Below are 22998 nucleotides of genomic sequence, written 5' to 3' on the forward strand. Positions count from 1 at the left end.
TTAGTTGGGATCAATTGCAAGGTGCTGTTTTATTATTACTGAGAAAAGGGAATCATTTAACCATGAAATAAACCCAATAGGGCTGTTCTGCCCCCAATAAGGGGTAATTATATCTTAGTTGGGATCAAGTACAGGTACTGTTTTATTATTACAGAGAAAAGGGAATCATTTAACCATTAAATAAACCCAATAGGGCTGTTCTGCCCCAATAAGGGGTAATTATATCTTAGTTGGGATCAAGTACAGGTACTGTTTTATTATTACAGAGAAAAGGGAATCATTTAACCATGAAATAAACCCAATAGGGCTGTTCTGCCCCAATAAGGGGTAATTATATCTTAGTTGGGATCAAGTACAGGTACTGTTTTATTATTACAGAGACAAAGGAAATCATTTTTAAAATCTGAATTATTTGATTAAAATGGAGTCTGTGGGAGATGGCCTTCCTGTAATTTGGAGCTTTCCCATACCTGTACTTGCATCCAAAGTCGCTGATCACATTTCCCAATGCGCCTGTTGGCACAGGGGGACCCTAGAGTTACCTCCACTTTGAAGGTGGCACCACTATGCCAGTTTGCCTGGTAACAACCATTAAACACACCCTCATTAGAACTTTATCTACATGCAGTAAATCCTGGCAGAGGAATATGGTTCTCAGGGTGTTAACCAATCATCAAGTCATCATCAATTTCCAAACTGCGGAGAGCATGCAGGTACTTGCCAACCTTCCAGCACAGCCTCGGCTATATCTGTGCAAAGATTCCACGATGCACCCTAGAAAACCGTACAGACGCCAAGTCCCCCCAGGGCAGTGAAGAACAGGTGTAGGCTTTATCTGCAATGGGAATAGGAATCCCAGACTTCACCGAGCACTCGGGGTTTATAGATCGGAGAAAGTTATTTCCGTTCCAAAGTTGCCCATGAACATTTTACTTGCGTGGGCAGTGAGATTTCTCATAGGCAAGCGATTGCTTCATATAAAACATGGGAGGGGTGCCCGGTTGGATTATCTCTGGTAATTCTATATAATGGGTTTGGTTTATGGGCTTGGCCCAGAGCAGTGCACAGATATCATCCACCTTGCTCTGTTAGTATGTAAGATTTTCGCCACTGGAATCCTACCTTCACCATGCTGTCCCGGAAAGGTAAGCTCCTGTTCTGTCTTTTATATCGTTATGGGCATTGTTAATTGCTGTTAGGCTAAATTCATATACAGGTATAGGACCCGTTATCCAGAATGCTCGGGACCAAGGGTATTCCAGATAAGGGGTCTTCATACCTTAAGTCTATTAAAAAATCAATAAAACATTAATTAAACTCAATAATATTATTTTGCATCCAGTAAGGATTAATTATATCTTAGTTGGGATCAAATACAAAGCACTGTTTTATTATTACAGAGAAAAGGGAATCATTTAACCATTAAATAAACCCAATAGGGCTGTTCTGCCCCCAATAAGGGGTAATTATATCTTAGTTGGGATCAAGTACAGGTACTGTTTTATTATTACAGAGAAAAGGGAATCATTTAACCATTAAATAAACCCAATAGGGCTGTTCTGCCCCCAATAAGGGGTAATTATATCTTAGTTGGGATCAAATACAAAGCACTGTTTTATTATTACAGAGAAAAGGGAATCATTTAACCATGAAATAAACCCAATAGGGCTGTTCTGCCCCAATAAGGGGTAATTATATCTTAGTTGGGATCAAGTACAGCTACTGTTTTATTATTACAGAGAAAAGGGAATCATTTAACCATGAAATAAACCCAATAGGGCTGTTCTGCCCCCAATAAGGGGTAATTATATCTTAGTTGGGATCAAGTACAGGTACTGTTTTATTATTACAGAGAAAAAGGAAATCAATTTTTAAAATCTGAATTATTTGATTAAAATGGAGTCTATGGGAGACGGGCTTTCCATAATTCAGAGCTTTCTGGATATTGGGTTTCCGGATAAGGGATCCCATACCTGTACATATATATGAAAGTGTATATATATATATTTAGGATCTGTGTACACTAATGTACACCAATGCTACCCTCCTGGGTTTAGTTCAAACATGCACAGAAGTAGGAACATCCAAAGAGTGGGTGTGGTGACCCCCCGAGCGTGCATACTTAGGCGCATATGGAGAGGGGGACTTGAGGGCCAGGGAGTGGCCCCGGGAGTGCCCAAACGGACCAGAGCCCACTGGGTTTTTTTCTCAATGCCCAGTCCCATCCTGCTTCTCTATGTTTGCTAATATGCTTATACTTTACAACAGGGGGTACATTATACCTCATACATATTGTTAGGGTTCATTGATCAGCAGACCTGCATGCTTTCCTTGCTAGGAGACCATATAACCCTAGGTTTCCAAGAGGCAACCCAACATCATGGGTGCCACAATGATTACTGAAGAGTTTTGATGTATAACAATCACAGGGCATATTTATTATAGAGCATAAACCAACATCACCGGTGATGTTGCCCATAGCAATCAATCTGATTTTCCTTTGGTTTTCTAACTTGCAAGTGACTGTCTAAATTGAATTGCTAATTGGTTGCTATGAGCAACATCACTGGTGATGTTGGCTTACGCGCTATAATAAATATGCCCCAAAGAGTGCAATTTGTATAGCGTGGCCCTACATAATATAGCATTTGGTGCAGAGCAGTTTATCGGAGGAAGATGAACTTGCTGCGCCAAAACATGTTTTTTCCCCCAAAAAATTCACGTTTAGGACTCTTTGTAATAGATATTGGATTTGGAACACTAAAGGGGTGTATTTATTAACATTGGAGGCAAATAGCACCGGTGATGTTTGTCTCCGCTAGTGATGAGCAAATCTGAAAAAAAATTTGCTACATGGCAAAAAATTTGCGAAACGCAAATCAATAGGTGACTTTTTTTGCTCACTCCAAATGCATTAAAATCAAGGGGCATTTTTTGCAGCAACTTTTTATGACTTTTGTATTGGCGACTTTTTTGTCTCGGGAAAATTTTTGACACTGTTTTGCGAATAAATTAGTCGGAATTTAGCTGCGAATCCATGGCTGGCAACAAAATGTGTTAATCCCTAGTCTTCAGTGTAAATAAATACGTCCCTTAGTCACAGTGTAAGGCTTTTGGCACCGCAGGGAGGTGCCAGTAATGTCTCAATAAAGCAATAAAACCACAATGAGTGGTATTTTCAGCCAGTCCTGTACTATTTGATAGACACCTATGGGCGTAGGCTTGAAGTAGTCATTGTCACCTCTGTGTTCCCTGAACCTAGTGATTGGCTACCTAGAGAGACGCTTGCTCATCTCGCTTACCATTTGGCCCCTGGGGCTAGATACCAGGAACCAAGGTTGGACTGGGCCGCTGGGACACCGGGAAAAATTCCGGTGGGCCCCGGTGGCCCAGACCCGACCCTTGCCGGCGCTCCCCCTGCCCGACGCGTTAAATTTTTGCTTGCTTGGGGAGGATGTCGGGTAGGGGGCCATGGAAACGGGGATAAGGGGACGCGGACGCAGGGGCACCTGCAGGGAGCCCCAGTGGGCCCTTCACCCCCCAGTCTGACCCTGCCAGGATCAGACCTGGTACCATATATAAGGCAGGTTCGTGGCACATGATCAGACTCAGCACCCTATAACAAGGTAGGACTGGGGTTTGTAGGGCCTACAAAAAAAAGACCCCCTAGAGCAGGGGTGGGCAAACTTTTTGGCTCACGGGCCACATTTACTTACCCCCGGGCGGGACCGGGCCAGGGCGGGCAGGGCCAGGCCAGCGTTACGCCCCCTTCGTCTCTTTAATTCCGGCCCGCCAATGACACCAAGTCTCGCGTGATGAGACTTGGCGTCGTCGGCGGGCCGGATTAAAAAGGCCAAGGGGCCAGATGTGGCCCGCGGGCCGTAGTTTGCCCACCCCTGCCCTAGAGGTTGCCACCTGTCTGGTTTTGACCTGAACAGCACCATTTTCGAAAAGGTCTGTCCAGGTCAAAACTCACTGAGACTGATGTCATAGCCCCACCCAGTGATGTCACGCCACTGCCTCTTCCCCGTCCTTGTGACATCACAGCCCTGCCTATTCCCCACCCCTGTGAAGTCACTGCCCAGCGACTAACGCTGGCAGAAGTGGCAACCCTTCCCCCCCCCCCAGTGGTTTTAGAGGTTTTTAGTCTTTTTTCGTGATTAAGAAAAAATTGTTACATAAGAAAAAAATCCCCCAATTGACTGACTGAGGTTTTCCTTGTCTTTCTCTTGTTGCAGTTTTCATAGACATTTGTGCTTTTTAAAAAAAAAAACACGAAAATTACTCAAACACAATTTTTTTTTACTCAAGTCACAAATCGTGGCTTCTTGTTGGTTTGTTTGTTATTATTATTATAGCCTTATTGGCTAAACAGTAACATAATAACACACTGCTTATTAATTGTTATTTACATGGGTGTGGATTGTTATCGTAACGCTAGAAGTTTAACCGCCGAAGAACAGGTTATTTGATCTAAACTTTTCTCCTTCTTCATGGTTAGGGTTGGACTAGAGGGTGCAGGGCCCACTGGGGCTGCTATGGTGAGGGCCCCACACCCCCAAGTGGCCCCTGCCAATGGAATTCTTTCTATGAACTGCTTATTATAGGGTAACACTAACTGTGTATATTGCACACACAAAGGGCGTGGCCAACGTTTTGGTAATGCGCCCCATAATAACTTGCGTGGGGCCCCAAAGTTTCTGATGGTGGTCCTACCTAGGTTATAGCCTTGGGGTCCAGTGTGATCAGCCCATCTAGCTTTTTTCTAATTATTATTTCTATTTTCTCTTTTTCAGAATCTTTAAATATTGCACGCCAGGGGTTAATATGCTGATGACTCATTTTCTGTAGTAATGATACTGGCACAACTAGGGTAAATATGCCCGTTATGCATTTTAGGGACTATACTGGTATATCTATGGTTAATATGCTTATTATCTATTTTTTGTAGTTATTATACTGGCACATCTGGGTTATGTTTTGGTTAAATAGGTGCGGTATTTAGGGGTGTGTGCGAAATTGGGTGTGGCTCATTCCTGCCTATGGGTGTTGTTGCATCAAATAATGTAAAAATATCCTTCTAAGAACTACATAATGTTATGAAAATACTTCAGCGGTAGTGATGAGCAAATCTGTCCCGTTTCCCTCCACCGAAAATGTTGAAAAGATTTGCAAAACGGCGAAAAATTTGTGAAACGCAGAAAATGACGCACACAGCGATTTTTTGACACGTGTCATTGACAAACGCAACTTTTTATAATAGGGAGAATACAAGCAATCTTGCTTGTGGAATTGAAATAATTAGAGAGAGCCTTGCTGAACTGTACATCACAGCACTATATATTGGGCAAGAAAGCCAAACAACAATGGGCCATTTAAAAACAATGGGCACATTTGCTCCTGGGCAGATACCCATAGAAACCAATCAGAGGTTTTATTGTTCTCCTTGCAGCTGCCTCAAAAAAGCTAAAGAGAGCAGCTGGGGGAGGGGGGACTTCTTAGACCTATAAAGCCCCCTGTCCCCCAGGATCCCCTGTGACCGCAGGGTCTGCTTCTTCTTGTTGAATTATATTTCAGGGCTCTTAATACAGACAAACAATCATTGTAACCCCCCAAAAAGAAAATTGACAAAAGGGGAAGATCCACTCGCGAAACAAGCAGATCTTACAGTGTGTGGCCCCCTTAAGACTCCATTCCTGCTACATAAGGAACAATTGGAACAAACAAACTCTACCTCAAAAGTACCTTTCCCAGCACACACAACAGAAACATGCACATCGCAACATGGAATCCAACTCCTGAAACAGGAGGCAACTATGATCAGATGAAGACACCACTAACGCCAAGTCAGGGGCAAGACCTAAAACGCCATAATGGGCAGTGAGCACTCCGAGAGATATCCATAACCAGAAAGGGAAACTTCAAAAACAGCAGAGGACAACACAAAAATAACATAACCCACTAATGGTGGCAAGAAGGTTTTTCCATATCTAATTCAATACCCAACTGAAACAACATAATTATTAGCGCTACGCTTAAATGATACATTCCCCACAATGCAGAGGGCCGTCTACTTCTTAAACTACCTTATTTTGATGGTTCATAACATCAAAATATATAAACCAGCAACACAAACTGAACTTGAAACCATTGTAACATCACTTTTCCCAATATCACTAAGTAGTATTGCTCTATATAAGTTACGTGCTGGATGGAATCGAAATTTGCAATTGCTCAACATCCTTTCTCTCCTCTTGGAAAAGGACCAACACCTTGGATGGTGACAACACCCAACATTCGACATGGATCACCCACTTAATTTCTTTTGTATTTGTGTTTTTTTTTTATTCATTTATCTGAAAACTGAGAAGCAGCCCAGTCTGGCATTAGAATAAGTGACGACTGAAGAACCTGATAAACCAGTTGCTTATGGGTACTTGATACCCTTAATACCCTTTGGAATCTTGAGATGACAAAACAGGACTATTACACTATCCCTGCTGGTAAAGCAGAAAACTCAACAAGAAACACCACATAAGAAACTGTTTCCACAATCCAAGTCAGCAGTGTAACTTGGCCGTGCCAGCCCCCCTGCAAAAACATCTTCTGAGGGGGCTCAGTGCAAACTGTCCCACCTCCCCCGCCCCAATCCTGGCCCACTCGCTCCACACCTCCCGGCTTGCACCTTGCCGCTGATTTCATGATAGTAGATGGGCCAGTGAGGGGGGACTACAGTAAAGTAGAGCCCCCCCCTGTCGTCCAGGCTCCCCTGTGACCGCCCACTGTATAGAGAGTTACGCCACTGATCAAACCAGTCCCCAAGGCATATGGCTAATATATTTACTACTTATAGACCATGCCTCTACCAGAAACCACCACATATCCAAAAATAGGAAAAAGACCTGGAGACAGACAAGCCACTAGCAATATGTATTGTCTGCCACTGCAGTAGCTCAAATATGGCCTCCCTAGTTTATATTTTGGTGTAGGAATATCCCTCAGCAACCCTTTTTTGTACAACGCCACTGCAATATACCAGCTTTCCAAGTATATCAACCAAGTTGAAAATCAGAGAAAAATTCTATATAGATGGCACAAAAATCAACCCCAATATCCCCTCAACATGCTGAAGAGTCTGCCCCACGTACAGCACTATGATCCATATTTGGTGGCATTGCCCCCAAACTAACATATTCTGGGAAATGATAGCAACAAATAATTATTTAAGCAACATTAGGAGCCACAGCTAGACCTGTCTTTACTGCCTGCCTTTGGGCAAGTTGTAAGGATATGCCCTGATGTGGACTGTGCCCCAAGAATTAGTAAGGTAATTATAACTCAAAAAGATTTTTGTAATATCGAAGTTGGGATCAAGTACAGGGAATCATTTAACCATTAAATAAACCCAATAGGGCTGTTCTGCCCCCAATAAGGGGTAATTATATCTTAGTTGGGATCAAGTACAGGTACTGTTTTATTATTACAGAGAAAAGGGAATCATTTAACCATGAAATAAACCCAATAGGGCTGTTCTGCCCCCAATAAGGGGTAATTATATCTTAGTTGGGATCAAGTACAGGTATTGTTTTATTATTACAGAGAAAAGGGAATCATTTAACCATGAAATAAACCCAATAGGGCTGTTCTGCCCCCAATAAGGGGTAATGATATCTTAGTTGGGATCAAGTACAGGTACTGTTTTATTATTACAGAGAAAAGGGAATCATTTAACCATGAAATAAACCCAATAGGGCTGTTCTGCCCCCAATAAGGGGTAATTATATCTTAGTTGGGATCAAGTACAGGTACTGTTTTATTATTACAGAGAAAAGGGAATCATTTAACCATTAAATAAACCCAATAGGGCTGTTCTGCCCCAATAAGGGGTAATTATATCTTAGTTGGGATCAAGTACAGGTACTGTTTTATTATTACAGAGAAAAGGGAATCATTTAACCATGAAATAAACCCAATAGGGCTGTTCTGCCCCAATAAGGGGTAATTATATCTTAGTTTGGATCAAGTACAGGTACTGTTTTATTATTACAGAGAAAAGGGAATCATTTAACCATTAAATAAACCCAATAGGGCTGTTCTGCCCCCAATAAGGGGTAATTATATCTTAGTTGGGATCAAGTACAGATACTGTTTTATTATTACAGAGAAAAGGGATATACTATTTGTCCAGCATTACTTGGGTCAGTACCACCACTTACAAGAAATGCCCTAATAAAAGCACAAATGGCAAGTGTAGAATACCCATGGCACGGCTAGCTTGAGACTGGGTGTCCAAGGCCCACTAGGGCTACTGTCCCATGGAGTGACTTACTGCAAGGTACATGGGAAGAGAAAGACCCACAGAGTCATAGAACAGTTTGCTATTAATAGTCTAAGTGTAAACCTAACTACAAGTGCCATTGAACTATGTTATAAGTGACTTCTAATATCCTTATCATTTATAGTAGGGGGTACAGTATCCCTTATAATACATAAGTGATACTCAGAGTTCCCTGTATAACTCAGCCTGCAGCCTTGTGCCTTTATATGGGCACAGAACCCCTCAGTGACTGCTAATATCCTTATCATTTACAGTAGGGGGTACAGTATCCCTTATAATACATAAGTGATAATCCGATTCCCCTGTATAACTCAGCCTGCAGCCTTGTGCTTTTATATGGGCACAGAACCCCTCAGTGACTGCTAATATCCTTATCATTTACAGTAGGGGGTACATTATCCCTTATAATACATGAGTGATACTCAGAGTTCCCTGTATAACTCAGCCTGCAGCCTTGTGCCTTTATATGGGCACAGAACCCCTCAGTGACTGCTAATATCCTTATCATTTACAGTAGGGGGTACATTATCCCTTATAATACATGAGTGATACTCAGAGTTCCCTGTATAACTCAGCCTGCAGCCTTGTGCCTTTATATGGGCACAGAACCCCTCAGTGACTGCTAATATCCTTATCATTTACAGTAGGGGGGTACATTATCCCTTATAATACATGAGTGTTACTCAGAGTTCCCTGTATAACTCAGCCTGCAGCCTTGTGCCTTTATATGGTCACAGAACCCCTCAGTGACTTCTAGTATCCTTATCATTTACAGTAGGGGGTACATTATCCCTTATAATACATGAGTGATACTCAGAGTTCCCTGTATAACTCAGCCTGCAGCCTTGTGCCTTTATATGGGCACAGAACCCCTCAGTGACTGCTAATATCCTTATCATTTACAGTAGGGGGGTACATTATCCCTTATAATACATGAGTGATACTCAGAGTTCCCTGTATAACTCAGCCTGCAGCCTTGTGCCTTTATATGGGGGGCACAGAACCCCTCAGTGACTGCTAGTATCCTTATCATTTACAGTAGGGGGGTACATTATCCCTTATAATACATGAGTGATACTCAGAGTTCCCTGTATAACTCAGCCTGCAGCCTTGTGCCTTTATATGGGCACAGAACCCCTCAGTGACTGCTAATATCCTTATCATTTACAGTAGGGGGGTACATTATCCCTTATAATACATGAGTGATACTCAGAGTTCCCTGTATAACTCAGCCTGCAGCCTTGTGCCTTTATATGGGGGGCACAGAACCCCTGAGTGACTGCTAATATCCTTATCATTTACAGTAGGGGGTACAGTATCCCTTATAATACATGAGTGATACTCAGAGTTCCCTGTATAACTCAGCCTGCAGCCTTGTGCCTTTATATGGGCACAGAACCCCTCAGTGACTGCTAATATCCTTATCATTTACAGTAGGGGGTACATTATCCCTTATAATACATGAGTGATACTCAGAGTCTGAGACATAAACTGAATGAATAACAGTGCTGAGACCAATAGGTAAAAGAACCTCATGTCCTGTGAAATAACTCATACAAAGATTTATTATGCTTCTTACTCCATTATTCATACAGTATTTTTGGATTCAACTGTGAATTAGCTTTACACGCTGATTAATGTGTAAATATTTTTAGATGATAGTATACATTAGGCATGCTCTGGGTGGTGTTTGTTGTTCCTGCTTCAGGCGGGTATGTTTGTGTTCCGGCATATTATTATTATTATTATTAACATTTATTTATGAAGCGCCAACATATTCCGCAGATTAGTACTTATTATGTACATGACACCAGTTTCTATGTGTGAAACTGTGAAAAGGGTCACCTAATTTTGAGGTAGGAGGTGCCTGTTTCAGTATTGATGTGAAAGGGGGCGGAGTGATGTCCTGTGGGCAATGGCATCGGGGGCTGGGCAATAATGTTTGATAATGTGGAGACAGGGTTATGAAGCCAAGAGATAAGTAAAGTTGCCACCTTTTTTGTGGCCCCTTACCGGCCAATGGTGTGAGGCAGGGTGGGAATTGAAAATGGGCAGAGCTATGATGTGTAGGGGCAGGGCTATGATGTGTAGGGGCAGGGCTATGATGTGTAGGGCCAGGGCAATGATGTGTAGGGGCAGAGCTGTGATGTGTAGGGGCAGGGCAATGATGTGTAGGGGCAGGGCTATGATGTGTAGGGCCAGGGCAATGATGTGTAGGGGCAGGGCTATGATGTGTAGGGCCAGGGCAATGATGTGTAGGGGCAGGGCAATGATGTGTAGGGGCAGAGCTGTGATGTGTAGGGGCAGGGCAATGATGTGTAGGGGCAGAGCTGTGATGTGTAGGGGCAGGGCAATGATGTGTAGGGGCAGGGCTATGATGTGTAGGGCCAGGGCAATGATGTGTAGGGGCATGGCAATGATGTGTAGGGGCAGGGCTATAATGTGTAGGGCCAGGGCTATGATGTGTAGGGCCAGGGCAATGATGTGTAGGGGCAGGGCTATGATGTGTAGGGGCAGGGATATGATGTGTAGGGGCAGGGCAATGATATGTAGGGGCAGGGCAATGATGTGTAGGGGTAGGGCTATGATGTGTAGGGGCAGGGCAATGATGTGTAGGGGCAGGGCTATGATGTGTAGGGGCAGGGCTATAATGTGTAAGGGCAGGGCAATGATGTGTAGGGGCAGGGCTATGATGTGTAGGGGCAGGGCAATGATGTGTAGGGGCAGGGCTATGATGTGTAGGGGCAGGGCAATGATGTGTAGGGGCAGGGCTATAATGTGTAAGGGCAGGGCAATGATGTGTAGGGGCAGGGCAATGATGTGTAGGGGTAGGGCTAGGATGCAAAGGGGGCAGGGCTTCTTAACTATTGGGAAAACTAGAGGGAGCTGCAGGGTAGAAGGGGTAATGGGCAGAATTTGGGCAGCCGGATCATCATTAGGGGATCACAAATTTACTGGCAAGTACACGGGGGTGTATTTAGGTCCAGTGCTGCCTTAGCAACCAGACCTACAGTAAATATGTCTGGAGCCAGGAGGTGTTTTTTTTTTTTTTAATAAAGAAAGAAAATATAGGCACCCTAAATTTGTAATACTGGCCCTGGCCCTGGCTGGTATCATATCATCTGGGTGGCAACAGTAGTTGGAAGAGTTGGCGTGAGTTCATTGAGAGGAAGAGTAGTATGGACAGAATGGGGTACCCAATGGGGGAGTCAGAATGGGGTGCCCAGGGCCCATCGGATAGCCGACTCAAGGGCCCACTGATGCTCCACCCCCAGCCACCTCCGCTCCCACTCCTGCACTTCTTACTGGGAAAAAATAAAGATGGCGGTGCATTTCCAATTTGGAACGCACGGCCATCTTTATTTTTTCACAGCAAGTAAGCAGCAGAGCTGGAGCGGCTGGGGCAAACTGTGAATACTGGATTCAAGCTCTACCTTGTGGACAGTGAGGAACCTTTAATTGAGCTAGGGTTGGAGAGGTGATGGTTTTTTATTTTATGGGGATTTTGTAGACATGCAACACCTGTACGTACGGGGAGTGTATGGAGTAACTGGCTGTTGTCAATGAAGAATAGTGGTGGTAGCATCATCCCATGGGATTGGGCCTTTCAGCAGGAGGAATAGATAAAGCAGAATATACAGAAATACTGCAAGAGAAACTGTCTAAAACACTGAGGCATGGTCGGAAGTTTATCTTTCAGTAGGACAATAATAACCAACACTTGGGCCAATGTAACACTGGAGGTACAAACATATCAATGTTCTACAAAAGTCCAGTCAAAACCCTAATCCAGCTGTCAATCTGTGACACTATTTGGAAGCGGATAAGCATCATCTACAGCAGTGGACCCCAACCAGTTGCTCAGGGACAACATGTTGCTCCCCAACCCCTTGGATGTCGCTCCCCGTGGCCTCAAAGCAGCTGCTTATAATTAGGATTTGGACTCAGTTCAGCCGGGACTGCGGATTTGGCCGAAGCTGAATCCTTCAAAAAAAAGCCTGGATTCGGTGTATCCCTAATAAAAACCAAGTGTACTGACAAAAAGGGCCTCCTGTTGGCTGCCAGTCCACATAGGGATTACCAAATAGCCAATCATAGCCCTTATTTGGCACCCCAGGACTTTTTTCATGCTGGCGTTGTGCCCAAACTCTTTTTACATTTGAAAGTGGCTCACAGGTAAAAAGTATTGGGAGTATTGTGATGCCCAACCAGTGGCTCAGGGACAACATGTTGCTCCCCAACCCCTTGGATGTTGCTCCCAGGGGCCTCAAAGTAGATGCCCATTTTTGAATTTCTGGCTTGGGGGCAAGTTTTGATTGCATAAAACCCAGTGTAAAGCCAAACAGAGCCTTCTATTGGCTTCCAGTCCACACAGGGGCTATATATCCACCCCCAAGAACTTCTTTCATGCTTGTGTTGCTCCCCAACACGTTTTCCATTTGAATGTGGCTCCCGGGTATAAAAGGTTGGGGATCCCTGGTCTACAGTAATCCTTAACTACCTGGAGCAGATCTGCCTGGAAGAATGGACCAAGATATCTTCAAAACCACCTCTGGACTGGTTTATTCTAACCCTAAAGGTTTCAAGTTGATACACGGTGTGGTTTTACAGAATGTGTTATCCCAGAGGTACTCATGTAAACCGCAGATTTGGGTTTTAATGTTTCTAGAAGTTTCGTCTAAGATAAAAGAATGTCACATTTACAAAACTGCTAGTAGGTATGTATGTATGTTTCCGATATATCTGATATATGATCTTTGTATGTTTCAGGGAGTATTACTGGCAGAAAGTGGATTGTTATCTTCGTCTCTGGTTTCATCCTTTTTTTCTCCTTAACTTGGTAAGTTATTGGAGTAAAAAGTGTCCTGTTATACTTCGACAAAGGAAGCGAGTTTCACGCTAGCCAATAATAGCAATTCAAGTAGCCACAGAAAGTCTCTAGAATGTACTTAATGATGTAATGTCTCTAATTTCACTATACTTGAGGGCTACAACCAATGCCATTAGGTTATAGAAGCCAAAGGCAAGTCAATGTGTATCATTCACCCCCATCCACATTCCCCCAACTGTCACCTGATGGAAGAACTAGTCTTTCTGGTTCATAACCAGCCAGGAGACAAAACTAATAATAATGCAAGGAACTAAAGGGCCCAAGGCAAAAGAGTATAGTGCTATGTAGGTGAACAGCCAGCTCAAATAAATCCTCTTGAAGCAGCAAACAAAGGGTAGACAGACAGAAGAGGTACCTACCACCCTCCACCACCATTTTGCCCTAGTAACGCCACCATTTCGGCCTAGTAACGTGCCACTTCTTCCTTCCTCTGCTTCCGGCCCCGTGGAACAGTATTGTCACAGATATACAAACCCCTGGTATATCCTGGCATATAAATTAAAGCATTTCTAGCTTTAATTTATATGCCTAATTCTCATTAAAGAAAGTGGCATCATGTGATGTTGCTATATAGGATATACGAGTATTCAGCCCATTATATAGCTGCTATAAACTCTACCCCCCCAAACCTGAATAAAATGAAGTTGGCTAAAGAGACAGTTGGGGTGGAGATGCACAAAGTCGGACCTTTGGCATTTTTGGCAACTGGGAGTGTTTATTTTATACTGGGAAGAATGCTATCAAAGGCCTAAGCTCTTGGAACATGATATGGAACCAGTTGACTCTATTTCATAAAAGGACACAAATTGACGCAAATGAGCTCTATCGGCAAAGCTGAATGGCCGTAGGACTGTACCCGGGCAGTATTTATGGGCACAGGTCTGACACTGCTTGTACCTACAGGAGGATGGATTACCATCTTCTCAGGCCATCAAGGAATTCCATACAAGTAATCTCTTATCTTTATGGAGTATCGGTTGCTCCTTCATGATTGTTCTTAGGACCTCCAGGTGAAAGTTGTATTCATGTTGGATAGTGGTTCCCAAACGCTGGGGTTGGACACCACTGGTGGGCCTGGAGCAGTAGCAGGGGGCATCTACAAACAGATGTACTGCCATCTTCACATCCATACCCATTATAGAGGCAGTCAACGTCTTCCACTTTCCATCGAGCACTATGTAGCTGTCACTGCTCTCTTCACTTTCCTACTCCCTCCTCACTGACTAATTGTGCTAATTGTGTAGCACATCCATACCCATTATAAAGGCATTTAAAAATTCCAGCTGTCAATCATATTGCCTTAGGTATAGAGGCGGGGCAGACAATTACTTCCACTTTCCATTCAGCACTTTGAAGATGTCAATGCTCCTCAATTGTCCCCTCCCACCTCACTGTCTAACTGTGTAACCAGTAGGAATGCACCGAATCTACCATTTTTGGATTTGGCCAAATGATTCATGAAAGATTGGGCTGAAAACCCGAACCGAATCTGAATCCTAATGTGCATTTGCAAATAAGGTTATGGAAGTGTTAAAGAGAGCTGCGCGTGGTGAAAAGTTTTCAACTTCCGTGTTTATGGTTCGAAAAGTCACATGATCTTAAGGATTTGGATTAATTTTGGCCAGGCACATGGACTTGGCCAAATACTGCTAAAAAAGACCGAATCTTGGCCAAATCCTGAACCAAATCCTGGATTTGGTGCATCCCTAGTAGCCAGTGCATGGGCATCAGGTCCACCATTCTGGCACATAAACATAAAGATTTTGGCATGATGCAAAGCTTTCCTTACTAACAAAATGGCGCCTCCCTGCTTGCTGTGATTGAGTAACTCCAAGACTAAAGGAAACAAGACTTAAATAATTTATATAGTGAAAGTCAAGTTTATTATGCTTGACTTAACCGATAGAAAAGAGTTTGGAGTTATTTCTCAGGGTAACAGGTCCCCTTTAAGATTTGAGGCTGCTTGTATCGTTATGGAGTATTGGTAGCACCTCCTTCATTGATTTATTTATTTATTAGGACGTCCAGTTAACGTTTGCAAACTGGGCCATTGAATACCAAATTGGGGGGCTTCAACTAACTGGGGGCCTGGAGCAGTAACACAGGTTAGGCTGAAGGATAGTGGGAGGAGGGTCATACTGGGCCGGACACAATCCTTGTCACCGATCCCCCGGCCACCGTTGTCCTTCCCCCGACATGTTGCTCTCAGGGGAGGATGTTGGGCAGGTGGTGGGGGTTAGGGGGGCAGGGGTGGCAGCAGCACCTTGGGGGGTGAAGGACCCCTGGGGCGGTAGCCCTGGTGGGCCCTGCACCCCCCCCCAAGTCTGACCCTGAGTTGGGGGTAGGATAATGGGGGACAATGCCTCTTTGCTATGCTAGATTCCCTTGAGAGCCCATAAGGGTACAATTTGGAGTTAACACTTGTACGAGATATTCTTGATACCCCAATGATTTCCCATATCTGTAATGAGCTGAGGAAGGTCCCTAACAAAGTTCTTATCTCCAAGAAGCCTTAATTAAAAAAAACTGCATTGTCCGTATGTAATAAAAGGCACTAGGTTTGCCCAGGAGCAGTAACCCTTGGCAACCTTAGTGCCCTTTATTGTATTGTAAAGGGTCAGCAGAATAAAAAAAAACATTCCGATCTAGAATCGCTTCTTATTACCGGAACCAAAATCCAAATCTCCATTACATTTGAAAAGATTCCCATGATATCTCCTGGTTCTGATATCTTCTCCTTATTCCAGGTTTTGGTCACATGGCAGCACTGCGTGCAATCCATTTACTGAACACGCCAGCGGGACACGGTATGGGATCCAATTAAATCATGTTATAGAAAGGCCAGTTCTAGGCAACTTTTCAATTGGTCTTCATTGTTTATTTTTCATAGTTTTTGAATGATTTGCCTTTTTCTTCAGACTCTTTCCAGCTTTCTAATGGGGGTCACTGACCCCGGCAGAAGAGCACTGGGGCTAGAAAGAAACAATTCTAATGAATTATGACTCAATATGATGACTTTTATGGTCCCATATCAACCAATCAAATGTTTGTTTTCAAACTGCCACAAAGTAAATCTTCCATGCTGATTGGTTGCTATGGGTTACTAGACCATTTTTTTTCTAATCAGCCCCTAGTGTCTGTATCCAGAAATACGCCAGAGGAAAAGCAGTGAGTTTGATTGAATTCACTTTCTTTTCAGCCCAACTTAATAGAAGTAACCATTTTACTATAGTGGTAAGAATATTTTGAAAAATGATTGACCCCAAATCACCATTAAAGGCAGGGGGGGCACATAAAAAACATCATGTAATTGTTATTTTTCTCTTCATATTCCCAGCTGCAGCAAAAAAATAGTCAGTGATGTATCCTCTTACAGGTAAGGGCCTTGAGTATCGGCAAATCTGTGTGGCTGTTTCACTTTCCGCATCATAGGGGGAGGGGCCCCCAGCATTCATAACACTCAAATCAGGGCACAGCTTAGTGGAACATTGGGTTGCCACCTTTTTTTCTTTTATTACCAGCCTTTTGGTTGGTGGGGGTGGGCAGTGACATCACTTTGGGGTGGGGAAATGGGTGGGGCAGAAGCTGGTCTCTACTTCTGCCGCAGAGAGTCCAGTGGGAGCCCAGGGCCCTCATTATGATTGCGCCCCTGATAGGACTCCTACCTCTTTCTGTATTGGTAAAATAGTCCCAAAATAGGCTTAATGAAAAGTGCGACAACTTCTGGGAGGTCAGAGGGTGTTTGGGCCTAATTGGCCCTGTCCCAGTGAGCTTACAATCTAAGGTCCCTATCCCATTCCCATCAGCCCCTGCCCCAGTGAGCTTACAATATAAGGTCCCTATCCCATTCCCATCAGCCCCTGCCCCCGTGAGCTTATAATCTAAGGTCCCTATCACATTCCCATCAGTCCCTGCCCCAGTGAGCTTACAATCTAAGGTCCCTATCACATTCCCATCAGTCCCTGCCCCAGTGAGCTTACAATCTAAGGTCCCTATCACATTCCCATCAGTCCCTGCCCCAGTGAGCTTACAATCTAAGGTCCCTATCCCATTCCCATCAGTCCCTGCCCCAGTGAGCTTACAATCTAAGGTCCCTATCACATTCCCATCAGCCCCTGCCCCAGTGAGCTTACAATCTAAGGTCCCTATCACATTCCCATCAGTCCCTGCCCCAGTGAGCTTACAATCTAAGGTCCCTATCCCATTCCCATCAGTCCCTGCCCCAGTGAGCTTACAATCTAAGGTCCCTATCACATTCCCATCAGCCCCTGCCCCAGTGAGCTTACAATCTAAGGTCCCTATCACATTCCCATCAGTCCCTGCCCCAGTGCAGCTTACAATCTAAGGTCCCTATCACATTCCCTTCAGTCCCTGCCCCAGTGAGCTTACAATCTAAGGTCCCTATCACATTCCCTTCAGTCCCTGCCCCAGTGAGCTTACAATCTAAGGTCCCTATCACATTCCCATCAGCCCCTGCCCCAGTGAGCTTACAATCTAAGGTCCTTATCACATTCCCATCAGTCCCTGCCCCATTGGAGCTTATAATCTAAGGTCCCTATCACATTCCCATCACTCCCTGCCCCAGTGAGCTTACAATCTAAGGTCCCTATCACATTCCCATCAGTCCCTGCCCCAGTGGAGCTTATAATCTAAGGTCCCTATCACATTCCCATCACTCCCTGCCCCAGTGAGCTTACAATCTAAGGTCCCTATCACATTCCCATCAGTCCCTGCCCCAATGAGCTTACAATCTAAGGTCCCTATCACATTCCATCAGTCCCTGCCCCAGTGAGCTTACAATCTAAGGTCCCTATCACATTCCCATCAGTCCCTGCCCCAGTGAGCTTACAATCTAAGGTCCCTATCCCATTCCCATCAGTCCCTGCCCCAGTGAGCTTACAATCTAAGGTCCCTATCCCATTCCCATCAGTCCCTGCCCCAGTGAGCTTACAATCTAAGGTCCCTATCACATTCCCATCAGTCCCTGCCCCAGTGAGCTTACAATCTAAGGTCCCTATCCCATTCCCATCAGTCCCTGCCCCAGTGAGCTTACAATCTAAGGTCCCTATCACATTCCCATCAGCCCCTGCCCCAGTGAGCTTACAATCTAAGGTCCCTATCACATTCCCATCAGTCCCTGCCCCAGTGCAGCTTACAATCTAAGGTCCCTATCACATTCCCTTCAGTCCCTGCCCCAGTGAGCTTACAATCTAAGGTCCCTATCACATTCCCTTCAGTCCCTGCCCCAGTGAGCTTACAATCTAAGGTCCCTATCACATTCCCATCAGCCCCTGCCCCAGTGAGCTTACAATCTAAGGTCCTTATCACATTCCCATCAGTCCCTGCCCCATTGGAGCTTATAATCTAAGGTCCCTATCACATTCCCATCACTCCCTGCCCCAGTGAGCTTACAATCTAAGGTCCCTATCACATTCCCATCAGTCCCTGCCCCAGTGGAGCTTATAATCTAAGGTCCCTATCACATTCCCATCACTCCCTGCCCCAGTGAGCTTACAATCTAAGGTCCCTATCACATTCCCATCAGTCCCTGCCCCAATGAGCTTACAATCTAAGGTCCCTATCACATTCCCATCAGTCCCTGCCCCAGTGAGCTTACAATCTAAGGTCCCTACCACATTCCCATCAGTCCCTGCCCCAGTGAGCTTACAATCTAAGGTCCCTATCACATTCCCATCAGCCCCTGCCCCAGTGAGCTTACAATCTAAGGTCCCTATCCCATTCCCATCAGTCCCTGCCCCAGTGAGCTTACAATCTAAGGTCCCTATCACATTCCCATCAGCCCCTACCCCAGTAGAGCTGGGTATAATTGGTATTAATGTTATTTGTAAGTGTAACTGCTATTGGATGTAGGTTATGCTGGACAAAAATATATAGCAGCTGGTCAGCAGTACTAGCATGGGTTGGACAGAACACTCGTCATTATGTTCTTATTTCTATCTGACTGATAATTAGCAGACATGGGGGCGAATTGACTTCAACCACATTGTTTCAAGAGTCAGAACCAGCACTGAGTGCAAACAAATGGACAGGCAACAAAACTATGTTGATTATTGGTGTTTTAATTGTAATTTATTATTCCTATAGTTACAGAATTGTGTACGACCAGCCCAATCTCCTCAGCCCACCGTGAGTTCTTTCATTTTAAGCTGCTTTTTGGGGTTTACATTGCATTGGTGGGGGAGGGGGATTGAATAAATAAATATAATTTCAAAATTCTGTTTATGAGCTATGAACCACACAAGGAGTATAACAAAGTATGTAACAAAATGAGAAGAAGCAGGAATAACAGAGGGGAGGAGCCTGTTACAGTTCCCAGGCCCCTCACTGCCCCTGACCCAACTGCAACTTGTCCCCCCATGGCTCTTGGTTATGAATATCCTACAGTAAATACAGAGAAGCAGAAAGGCTAAACAAGAAACAAGTATGGAGCATTTTACATAGTGGTCTTCAGACTGGACCCCATCTATGGAGGCCCAGAGCAGTGGTGGGACATGCCCAAGCTGAAGTCCAGTTTATGTGAGGTTTTTAAATAAATTCCTGTTGCCAGGCCTGGATACTCCTGAAAGCCAAACTTTAAGGTCATAGCTATAATGCCTACTGCCCCTTCTGGATACTCTACAAACCCACCATGAAGGTTATGTAGGGTGAGATTTTGGTAAAATGCCTACTGGCTCACCTGGAGACTTCTGAAGGCCCAACTGTAAGGTCATTTAGGTTAAGAATTAGAGAGAATGCCAATGGCTTTCCAAGATACTCCAGAAATCCCAACTTTAAGGTCAGTTGGGTAATATCTGAGGTGAACAGTTGTTTGGCTATTGAAAGAACAATGGATTAAAGGCAAAACCATTCCAAAAACTACTACTCTTGACCTTTATTTTGAAGAAGACTCTTGACAATGATGAGTAAAGGACTATTAAGATCATAAAGAAGGTGGGAAATAGAAAAGTCAGGAATGTTACATTTTCTGGTATATGGCCAGATTTTCTCCATTGCTCTACCTGTTGATGCAGAAACTATCAATTCTCATTGAGTATTGGCGTATGGTCTATTGAGCATGGGGCCTGTAGACCCTCTTGGAAACTGCAAGCAGAATATTCTATACATTATCAAAGTGATGTTCTTTATTTTTAGGAAAACCAGTTTCACCACATTAACCCCTTGGCTAGCTCCAATAATTTTTGAAGGCACCTACAACCTCAATATTCTGAATGCACTGTTCCACCAGAGAGGAGTCCGAATCGGTCTTACGGTGTTTGCTGTCAGAAAGTAAGTTGGGAAATGGCAACTGAAATCATATGTGGATTTCCTTGGTAACTATTAATGTTCCCACAATGCCTTGCACACTCCAGTTTTTCTCCCTTTTATCAGGTCTACTAATTACAGAACATGCAATGCACTGTGGGAACTGAACTCTTGGTACATTTCCCAGTGGTGCATGTGGTCAGGGTCAGGCCCACCACCAGGGTGGTAGATGGGATAGTACATACCATTTGAGGGCCACAAAGAGGACAGGAATAGCTGAGGAGTGGGCAGGGTCTAGGAAGATCATGAGTGGGGCTTTTGAATAATGAGTTGTCCAATTTAACAGTCTCAACATTGTTTCACTCAACAAATTCCCACCTGTAACGTCACCACCATGCCCCATTCTTCACTGATCCACTTCAAACTTCATAGCCCTGCCCCAAAATTGTCCCACCTATAAGTGTCATAGCCTCGCCTCTTGTGTAACTAGTCACATAACATGCAAAGTACTGTGGGAATTGAACTCTTGGTCAAAGGAGAGCTGACTACTGCCATATTTTCTCAGTGGTGCATGTGGTCAGGGTCAGGCCCACCATCAGGGTGGTAGATGGAGCACACAAGAGACACAATTATACCATTTGAGGGCCACAAAGAGGACAGGAATAGCTGAGGAGTGGGCAGGGTCTAGGAAGATCATGGGCGGGGCTTTTGAATAATGAGTTGTCCAATTCAACACTGTCTCAACACTGTTTCATTCAACAAATTCCCACCTGTAATGTCACCACCATGCCCCATTCTTCACTGATCCACTTCAAACTTCATAGCCCTGCCCCAAAATGTCACTGTCCCACCCACAAGTGTCATAGCCTCGCCTCTTGTGCTGTATCGTGGGTAATTTGTAGATAGAGTATACTGGAAAGTTGTTTAGAATGACAATTTCTTTCATTGTGCAAAACCCAAAATTTGGGGTAGAGTTCGATATATGTGCTATAATGTTAAAGAAATATCTAATTATTTGTAATTTTATAAATTAATGTATAGGTATAAATAATTGTAATGATTATTAATATAGAAATATGGTTCAAAGATTTTTCTATTCTACAACATATTTCCATTCGTGTCTTATAGATACAACATTTTTGTCAAGACTTTAATCGAAACTGCCGAACAGTTTTTCATGGCAGGACACAAGGTCAGTTATTACGTATTTACCGACGATATCGACGCCATCCCCAAAGTCCCGCTGAAGGAGGGGAGGAGCTTGTTGATCATAAAAATCCCCGGCTACAAACGCTGGCAGGACATCACCATGAGGCGGATGCAGCTGATCCGGGACTATATTTCTCAAAGACTCATCAATGAGGTTGACTACCTGGCTTGTTTGGACGCCGACATGAAGTTCACGGATGACGTCGGGGTGGAGATATTAAGCGATTTGTTTGGAGTCATACATCACGGCTACTTTGGGAAACCGCGTGAAGAATTCACCTATGAGCGTAGGAATAATTCCGAAGCCTACATTCCTGTAGACGAGGGGGACTTTTACTACACGGGATGTTTCTTCGGAGGTTCTGTAGTAGAGGTCTACAGACTGACCAATTTCTGCCACAATGTTATGCTGGCAGACAAGGCGAGAAATATCGAGGCTTTATGGCACGACGAAAGCTATTTGAACAAATATTTCCTTCATCACAAGCCGACCAAACTGCTCTCCCCTGAGTACGCATGGAATGACTATGGCCCGGGCCATCTTGCAAAAAAGAGAAGAATCGTTCATGTCCCAAAAGATTATAATGTCATCCGAGACTGAGCAACAGCGGAGCCCGTAAAGACAAACGACCCCAGACGCAATTTTTATCTCTTTTATTCAGATCTGAACTTTGTTGTACAGAACTGGGGAAGTAAATATGAATATCAACTCTCTTAAAGAAGAATATACCAGTGATTTATACTGCTCCTAAATATTGAAGGATTGAGCTTAAAAAGTTGTGTGTTCGGACTGATTTATTGTGAAATTCCACCAAAACCCCAGTAGCCCCGCCCATCTGATCCACTTCCTGCTGGCTGAATTCTCTGGATGTGCAGGGGGGCGGCGGCTCTCAGCACGCTGCACTGTAGGACAGGAACCAATCAGCAGCTAGGCTGACCTGATAGGGAACTGAAGCCTGCCTTTGCTTGTGTGAGTGCAAGGTTGTGATTGGCTCCCCCATCCTGCTCTGCTTCTAGCAGGGACTGTTAGGACACGCCCACCCTTCATTTGAAACAGGGACAGAGAACTGAGAGGATCTATAGGGAGCTCCAATAAACGGACCATTTTTACAGATAGGATTAATGTTTATGATGAAACCAGCACCGTATATTCATAATTGCCTACACAATTAGGGTTTTTTCCATTTATCCATTACATTTCCTTTAAAAAGAATGAAGTAATTTATAAAATAAAAAGTATTTGCATTTGTTATATCTAGTATAAATAAATCTAAAGCAACTGGACTTGCTAAGTCAT

General features: G+C 44.1%; 1 protein-coding gene across 1 annotated transcript; it reads left to right on the forward strand.

The window, feature by feature from the left end:
* Positions 1-752: 752 nt before the first annotated feature.
* On the forward strand, positions 753-22477 carry LOC100492744 (histo-blood group ABO system transferase). Its single transcript, XM_018089563.2, has 7 exons — positions 753-1145; positions 13109-13178; positions 15977-16036; positions 16567-16605; positions 19335-19376; positions 20382-20516; positions 21621-22477. The coding sequence occupies exons 1-7, from the start codon at positions 1130-1132 to the stop codon at positions 22300-22302; spliced, it is 1044 nt and encodes a 347-aa protein (XP_017945052.2). The 5' UTR covers positions 753-1129; the 3' UTR covers positions 22303-22477.
* Positions 22478-22998: the final 521 nt, after the last annotated feature.

This window comes from Xenopus tropicalis, chromosome 8 (genome assembly GCF_000004195.4).
Source record: "Xenopus tropicalis strain Nigerian chromosome 8, UCB_Xtro_10.0, whole genome shotgun sequence".
Taxonomy (NCBI): Eukaryota; Metazoa; Chordata; class Amphibia; order Anura; family Pipidae; genus Xenopus; species Xenopus tropicalis.

Bases quoted from the DNA above. Each gene is read 5' to 3' on its own strand.
- LOC100492744 (XM_018089563.2), top strand. The intron at 16,606-19,334 runs GTAAGGGCCTTG...TTATTCCTATAG, and splicing joins AGTGATGTATCCTCTTACAG to TTACAGAATTGTGTACGACC. The intron at 19,377-20,381 runs GTGAGTTCTTTC...CTTTATTTTTAG, and splicing joins CCCAATCTCCTCAGCCCACC to GAAAACCAGTTTCACCACAT.